General features: G+C 37.0%; 1 protein-coding gene across 1 annotated transcript; it reads left to right on the forward strand.

The window, feature by feature from the left end:
* The first annotated feature begins 2,256 nt into the window (after positions 1–2,256).
* Positions 2,257–6,318, forward strand: rhcga (Rh family, C glycoprotein a). The gene is made up of 11 exons (XM_028436677.1): positions 2,257–2,565; positions 3,375–3,567; positions 3,690–3,840; positions 3,930–4,077; positions 4,167–4,333; positions 4,433–4,570; positions 5,383–5,519; positions 5,634–5,758; positions 5,945–6,018; positions 6,112–6,185; positions 6,282–6,318. Exons 1-11 carry the CDS (start codon positions 2,340–2,342, stop codon positions 6,313–6,315), a joined length of 1,467 nt encoding a protein of 488 aa, XP_028292478.1. The 5' UTR covers positions 2,257–2,339; the 3' UTR covers positions 6,316–6,318.
* The last annotated feature ends 2,785 nt before the right edge of the window (positions 6,319–9,103 follow it).

Below are 9,103 nucleotides of genomic sequence, written 5' to 3' on the forward strand. Positions count from 1 at the left end.
AAAAAAAACCAGAGAAACACTTAATTTAGTTTCAATTTAAGAAGAAAAAAAAAAACACATTTTAAATGAAAAGCCACTGGCCTGTGGAAGATGAAGAACTCAATTATAACAGAAGAAAAACATATAAGGAAAAAAATAAGACAAGAATAAAAAAAAACAAAACACCTACAAATAGACATGCACACACCCTAAGAACTCCTGTGCACGCCGTAAAAAAAAAAAAAAACAAGATTAATGGGCCTGAATAAAAAATAAGTAAAAAACTACACAATAATACATCCAAAAAAAGAGCAGTGGAGACAGGAGAGTGAACCGCTGCCAAAGGTGTGGCCAGGTTAGGTTGAGTGTAGGCTACATACTAGTCACTACTGTGTAGAATTACCAGTTCTGTCTGTCAATGCAGAGCATGTGAGCTACTTTAAACTAACACTGTTGAGTGGAAAAGGTAAATAGGCCGTAGAAGACAGAATCCGCTCATCCGTGAATGTATTCAATTGTTTATTTAGCTCTGTATTGGTCGGATTAAGTGTTTGAAATGCTAAATAACAACTAAGTTTATATAGTAGCTTTGGTAGCACAGGCTACAAGGGACAGAGAGTTGAGAGTCCATTGTATTAATAAATTATTCCTCCAAATATTCTAGTTTTAGTGTAAAGTAAGGTTTCATACATCTTAGTTACACTCAGTTTCTCTGGTACAATATTTGTAATTTATGAGATAATGATGAGGTTTTTTATCAAACATAATAATCCAAAATATAATCTATTTTAGTATTGAATACGTTACTCCTAAACCAACATCTATTTTCAGGCAGATAAGCCTCCAGAGCAATGTCTTCATTAGCACACATTAATAATAGATTCAATTTACGAGAAAAGCCATAGGCAACAGGCGGCCCAGGGGCCACATGAGGCCCTCAGTCTCATTTTGTGTGGCACCCCAGGGAAAAGCACAAAGTGCCTCCAAAAACACACAAAGAGACAGAAAAATACAACAAAAACAAAAATACACAAAATGATTCATAATACGCAAGATAACAAAAATACACAGAATGACAGAAAAATATACAAAACAAGAACAAAAATGTACAAATAGCAAAACACTTACAAATGTTGAGACATATTTACAAAGGCACATTGTAATTGTAAAAGTGTTTCCATAATTGTTAATTTGTTTTGGCCTTTTGTCAAAGTGTTGTTGTAAATGTGTTTTTGGTATTTGTAAATGTATTGCGCTCATTTGTAAGTGTTGCGCTCATTTATTATGTGTTGTGGTTGTTAATATGTTGTGTGAAATAAAACGGAAAAGAGGGGGGATTCTTTTCAAAATAAAATAAAATAAAAAATACTCTGTTCAAGGCGAACACCGCAACACATTTACAAATACCAAAAACATGACAAAAAATACATAGCACTTAAAAAAAGACACAGAATTGCAGAAATATACACAAAACAACAACAAAAATATACAGAATGACAGAAAATACATAGTACTTAAACAAAACAAAAAAACGGAATTACAGAAAAATACACAAAACAACAACAAAAATATACAGAATGACAGAAAATACATAGTACTTAAAAAAAAAAAAACATACACAAAATTACAGAAATATACACAAAACAACAACAGAAACTGATTAAACAACAACAGAAGCACAACAAAATGTGAGGGAAAATACACAAAACAACAACAAAAATACACAGAATGACAGAAAATGCACAGTACTTCATAAAATACACAGAATTACATAAAAATACAACAAACACACACACAATCCTTGTTCTTTCCTGTATTATTGCACAGATTGATCATTATTCATGGCCCTGGGATCAGACAAATCACATTTTTGTGGCCCCCGCTGCACAGTTGCCCATCTCCAGTGGCATTCAATTATTTACATTCTGAAGTATTTATCCTGGCTTTTGTCGAGTCCTAAAAAAAAACGTCCTTATCGAAATGTCCAGGAGCCAAGGGCCACAGTGGAGCAGGGGACCATCTCCTCTCTCCTCCGCGGGGCTGAAGCGGTGCGTTCGAGGCCGACTGTAAATGTATGCGCCACGTGACTCCGACTATGATTGATTAACAGCAATTACAGCATAATCAGCCACACCTGGGGCACACACCCATCTGAAACTCAGAAACGTATAATATTTCTAATGACACAATGTTCCAGCTGCAACATAAAGTCCACGCCTTATTTGTGGGGTCCCACCTCCGCTGTGCAGCTGTGTGCATATAAAGGCCTATCCATGTACCGTCACATACAGAAGGACTTGGTACTGGAGAGAACAATCGTCAGGGGCTAAAAAAAAAAAAAAAAAAAAAAAGCTTTCGACATGGGGAACTGTTGCGATAGGGCGGCTAGTTTCTTCGGGCCGCAGAAGAACACCAATGTCCGGGTGGGCCTGCCCGCGGTCTGCTTCGTGTGGCAGATTGCCATGGTGGTCCTGTTTGGAGTTTTCATCCGATACGACGAGGAGTCAGACACCCACTGGGTTGAATTCAGAAGGGAAAACAACATCACCAGTGACATTGAAAACGACTTTTACTTCAGATATCCCAGTAAGTAAAAAAAAACACCTGCTTTAACTTCACTTTCTGTTTGAAGTGCTTAACCACGAGACGCTAAGTAAACATTACTGGTTTGTCAATATTTGCATTTCCATTTACAACCATTAACATGAACTCTTATCAATCTTTATTCGTTATTATACATTTTTTTCCAACTTGCTCCCAGATTTTATTTTTGCCATGTTGCAAATATGACTTAAAGAGAACAGATAATGGGAAAATAAATAATGCAAAATAAATTCAAATTTGTAAATGCTTCATTTATTTATTTTTTTTAATTTTTTTTAGTGATTAAAGATTGAAACCAAAATCTTAATTATACCATTACATTATGATTACAATTGTGTAAATAATTCTTTGGTTTTGGAGTTACAAGCTTTTATTCAGACATGTGAAAACAAAACCAGGCAGTTTGTGTTGACACCTAAAAATTCTAACTATTTAATTTCTTTGTTTGTTTGTTTTTTTTTTTTTTTGTTTTTTTTTTCGAACAGATAATATAATATACAGGATCCATGTACACTTATAATTGTATTAATATGTCTGCTCAAAAGGGAGCGGGAAGAAGAAAGACGTATTTAATCCCATGTCTTAAAGCTTAAATAAAACATGTAGCTGTAACATGTTTTTCCAGCATTATTCATATTAATGCCTAAAGAATGTATAACGCTAACACGTGAATGTGTACGCACAATATAAACATCAACTACAATAGAGTAGCTTCCTTTTTCTTTTTTTTTTACATCTGATTATTATGCTTGAATATATAAATCTGAAGTCTGTCATTTTGACCCCTCCAGGTTTCCAAGATGTCCACGTGATGATCTTTGTTGGATTTGGTTTTCTAATGACCTTTCTGAAGCGCTACAGCTACGGAGGTGTGGGCTTTAATTTCTTAATCGCTGCCTTTGGTCTGCAGTGGGCTCTGCTCATGCAGGGCTGGTTCCACTCCCTGAATCCTGAGACCGGAAAGATCACCATCGGAGTGGAGAGGTACGACAGCATTATGTCACTTAAACATTCAACTTTACTCATTTGCTTTGAGAAATAACTGCACTGTAATAAGCAGCAGGGATGAGATTATTAATGACGGGCTTTGAACTCTTCCCAATCAGTCTGATCAATGCAGATTTCTGCTGCGCCGGCTCCCTGATCGCCTTCGGAGCTCTACTGGGTAAAGTCAGCCCAGTCCAGACCCTGGTTGTTGCCCTGTTTGGGGTCACCCTGTTTGCTGTGGAGGAGTATATCATTCTCGACCTCCTTCACGTGAGTTACAGTAAACACACTCATCCCATGCAGTAACTATACACTGCTGCTTGTGTTTGAATATTTGAATTATTTGATTGTTTCCACAGTGCAGAGATGCTGGTGGCTCCATGGTCATCCATTGCTTCGGTGGTTATTATGGGTTGGCCATTTCTTGGGTTCTCTATAGACCAAACTTACACCTGAGTAAACGCTTTCATGGCGCCGTCTACCACTCTGATTTGTTTGCCATGATTGGTGAGCAGATGTTAAGTTTGTTTTAAACGTTTACACCTACGGTGCTTCTGAAAGTTGTAACAATGGCGTGTTTGACTTGGTCCTGACAGGGACCCTGTACCTGTGGATGTACTGGCCCAGTTTCAACTCGGCCATCACAGATCACGGCGACGGACAGCACCGAACAGCGATCAACACCTACCTGGCCCTGGCCTCCTCTGTCCTCACCACTGTGGCCATCTCCAGCATGTCTAAGAAAGGAGGAAAACTGGATATGGTAAAGTTTCAGTACTGCCAGACACACTACATGCATGTTCAACCACGTATGAACTTTGCTTTCCTTCAAAGCTAATATGTTGCTTTTACCCAAACGCAGGTCCACATCCAGAATGCCACGCTGGCTGGTGGAGTTGCCATGGGAACGGCAGCAGAGTTCATGATCCAGCCATACGGTGCCCTGATCGTGGGTTTCTGCGTGGGCATCATCTCCACCTTTGGTTATCTGTTTGTCACGGTGAGATTCCTGGTTTCCTGATCAGAACGATCTCTGCTTTGATATTATCATTGACACTGGAATGAAAGACAAAAAGGAAACAATGAGACATAAATGTGAAAAGTTACAGTTTAGTAGCTTTCTACTCAACGTGGTAGTTTACTGATTATTAGACAAAAGTTCATCAATTGATAGGTTCTGTAATTAGAAGCTTCCCAACACACACATACTGTAGCTTAAAGTTAAAACTAAAAACAAAGAGACTTCCTGTCAGTGCCCGATTCTTTTGGATCCTTTCAACGCATGCACGTAGACTACGTCACTTTTTTTACTCGCAGGCTTTACGACAGAGCTCCTAGGACGTGAATGTAAACTGACCATACAACATTTGTTAAATATTTTAATAGTACACACAATATGTGGCTTTTTTGTGGTGTTTTTAATTGTTAATTTAAAAAAAAAGATAAAAAGGAAAAAACCACCGATAGACGATATATACGAAAACGAATCAAAACACAATCCACAACATTGACACTCAAAAACTAAACAGAAAGTAAAATGAAAACCAAAATTAATCGGAATTCACTCCAAAACATAAATGTATTTATTTTATTATGTTTTGAAAAGCATCTACAATATACAGCTGACATAACAAAATGTATATATTTATATTCACATCAAATATACATTAAAAGTGCACACTGTTTATGCAACGTCCTATACAAAAGCATACATTTCTAATTCTTTTTAAATAGCAGGGTTTTAAGCGAAAGGATTGGGCACTGACACTTACATTTATCGTAGCTTAGTCTAACTTGTTCAACACTTTTCAGCCCTTCCTGGAGAAATACCTCAAGCTCCAGGATACCTGCGGAGTCCACAACCTGCACGCTGTGCCAGGAATGCTCGGTGGCTTCATTGGTGCCATCACGGCTGCAGCTGCCACTGAGGCGGTCTACGGCGCAGAGGGGTGAGTGACCCAAGCGTCTGTTCACTGACACGCTCGCTCCCGTAAAGCCAGAGCTACCGTGTTCATCACTTTCTGTAAGTAAAGTAGTTATAATTAGTTTTTTGTTTTTGCTAGGCTGAGGAATACTTTCGACTTTGAAGGCGAGTTTGAAAACCGAACACCAGGAACGCAGGGAGGCTTCCAGGCTGCTGGTACATGTGTGTCCATTGCATTCGGACTGGTAGGAGGAGTCTGTGTTGGTGAGTGGAAAACAACTGCTTTACTGAGCAACATTTGTAAACATTAACGGTTTTGCTAAAGTTCTGTTTAGAAAATATTCACAGACATTTTCAATTAACATTTAAATTAATATAATGAAGACGTGGAGTGAAATATTGTAAATTTAGGATGTGAAGTGTGAATTTAACGTGAATGGTTTCTTTCAGGGTTCATCCTGAGGTTCCCCATATGGGCCGATCCTGGTGATGATAACTGCTTTGATGATGAGGTGTACTGGGAGGTAAGGCAGCCTTTCTCCCACTAGATGGAGGTGTTGTTCTATTAGATGCTCCCAGAGTTTTTGGCTCACGATCTGATTCCTGCATCATTTCAGCTGCCTGAGGATGAGGAAATAGTTCCTCCTGTTCTGGAGTACAACAACCACATGATACATAAGCACCAAGAAATGTAAGTCCTTTCACACAAACACATCCTTAGTGGTGCCTGTTGTTGTTGTTGTTGTTGTTGTTGTGTTAACCCGAGGCTTTCTTATCTGCTCAACAGCTCAGAGTCAAACTTCTCTGTGGACCAGAGTTAAAGGCAAAAAGCCACGATCAAACTCCTGAGATGAAGGAGCCTGAAAAAAGAGCAGTTTCCAAAGCTTTGTGCTATATTTATGGGACCAGTGGATGTGCGTGTAATGTTCCAACGATGCTTGTCAAGAAGGAGAACAGATGATTATGAAAGTGTGTATTTGATCAAAACTGACATTTATTCTAAAGAAAGCTTTAAATTTCATGTACTTTCTTTTCTGTTGTAAAAAACGATGTCATATTGTTTGATGAGAAGATGTCAGAGTGTGGTGTCAGAGACCTAGTAGTGGTGTAATGTAAGATAATGAATAGGTAACTGGTGCATCACTGTTGATATCAGTCCACTTTCTAAAGGCCACACATTCTTTTTATACTGTTTCTAATTTGTTGGACTATGGCTATTGAAATGTTTGTCATTGGAATTTTTTTTTTAATGGTGGGTCTGATGAAATGCAGCATGTTGGGCTGTACGGACGTTAAAGAGATTTGGAATCAAATGTACGTTTGTTATAAACCTGTAATTTTGTAATGTATATCCTTTTTAATGTATTGTTTTTTGAGCTGGCAGGCATGTACATATAACATATGATTACCTCTGTCATAATCACGCACAGACTATGATTCCTCCAGCAGTGAGCTGCTATTTTCATGTGGCAATCATTTTTATCTAGAAATAATGAAGTAATTTTTTTGACTTTGTGCTGTTCTATCTATTGCTAATGAGTTGTTATTATTATGAATGTGTAGTATATACTTTTGAATGTGGTGATGACTGTATTCAGCCATTATTGCAATAACTGTAAATCCAATAAAAAGTGAAAATTACCAAATGAAGATTGTTTTTTTGTTTTTTGGCTTTCTACTTACAGAACATGGGCTTACCGGCAATTAATAAACCACTAATTAATTTAGTCCTCCTTTAAATTCTTATTGCTCCATAACTTCATCAGTCCAAATTCCATCTGTCAGTATTATGTTAATTGATGGATTTTTCTTCCTTCTCTGTACTCCTAATAAACCTAATCTAACCTAAATACAGTGAACAGCTAACAACGCAGCATCAATAGCTTTCACATGCTTTACATCAGTTATTCTCAACCATAAGGCCGCAGCCCATTCTTGGGCCGCGAAAAACTTTCAGTTCTGCACCTGTGGGCCACAAGGGCAAAATGTATCCGTAAGTATAACCCTGACTTTATTAAGTTTGTCTTTGTGAACGGAGGCAGTGAGGCAGAGCCGAGAGCCCAGTGTGTTGAGTGTGGGATAACGCTAGCCAACAAAGCACTGAAGCTCTAAATTATTGTCAGATTCATCATATTCATTATATTTACAGTTTATTCATTTAATTTGATACTTATTATTTTGAATGTATTTATTTCATTACCAAGTAATTTTATTTATCAGAATTTTTCTTCAGTTTTTTGAGCATCCAAATCAAAATATTTTGGGATTTTGATCTTTTATATTTGTTTTTGTAGCAACTTGATTTGTTCTAATTGCTCACCTGTTCAGTGTTGTATGTGCAGGTTTACATACACAATAAAAAAAAGTCTTTCAGATGATCACAGTGCGTCATATCATTTATTTTACAAGATTTTAGCTTGTTAAACTGTAAGTGGACTTGATTTAGTTATTGAAAAAGGTTGAGAACTTCTGCTTTACATGATGTAAATCTATTTTATTAACGCTTTAATGATCTGCCATGTGTTACAATAATGTTTTATATATGATCTTGATGATATTTGGGGAACCATTCAAACTGCAACGTACTTGTCTTGGGTGTCATACTATTATTCTACCGGTGGGTTTAACAGACTATAGACATGTTGGATGGGAATGTTTTTAGAAGTGTTAAGATAGAGTAAAGTTCCTCTAGTTTAGGGGTCACCAACATGGTGCCAGTGGGCAATGAGCTTTGTCTACAATCTGATTGACTTGCTAGGTTTCAAACTCACAGGGATAAATACAGGTGACAAATGTAGTCAAAGCTTTAATAGAGTTGTGAAAGTGGATATTACAAAATTATTCAGTTTTACATGTTTTACGTTTAGTTAAAAAGTTGCTAGTCAGTGGCTAGTTAATAGAAACATAAATGATTTCCTATGAAATTTAATGAAAATAAACAATTGCATGAATTAAGAAAAAAGGTTTATGTTGAAACATTCCTCACCTTTTCAAGTTTTCCAGTTTTTCTCATCTTACCCTTTAATTAAAGTGAAATCGTGAACATTTAGTAATATAAGAAGTGTATGTATATCAAACCTGTAGCCATTAAGATTATTCAGTACCTTTGAATTAACCCACATTTTCAGAAAGGTTGGTGACCCCTGCTCGAGTCGCTCAAATCTTAGAAACATTCAGAGAGACAGAGTAAAGTTTAAATCAATCAATCAATCATTTATTAACAGATTTTAAATGAACAGAACCAATAAGCAAGAATATCAAATCAATAGGAAAACAGGCAGGAGTAAATGCACAGTGACATTGTCCAAACCAGCAGGCCCCTGGCCCCTGGGGTCCACTGTAGTTTTTCTCAGCGTTTTATCCAGTAGTTGTGATCTACATCTAGTGTGCCTCCTCCCTCAGGCTGGGGCATGTGTCGTCTTTTGTTATATAAGACATTTCTGATTGTCAGAGTCAAAACGTTATCTGTCACACATCAAGAGATAAAGACATTACACACATTTTACCTGATTTATATCTAACAATTGTATTTATTTAGAAGGCTTTTACATTTAGAAATCAAACTATCAGTTATTGCTGTTTATTAAAGATGACATATACTGCTGATTT

The sequence above is a fragment of the Gouania willdenowi genome, chromosome 3, assembly GCF_900634775.1.
Source record: "Gouania willdenowi chromosome 3, fGouWil2.1, whole genome shotgun sequence".
NCBI classification, from domain to species: Eukaryota; Metazoa; Chordata; class Actinopteri; order Blenniiformes; family Gobiesocidae; genus Gouania; species Gouania willdenowi.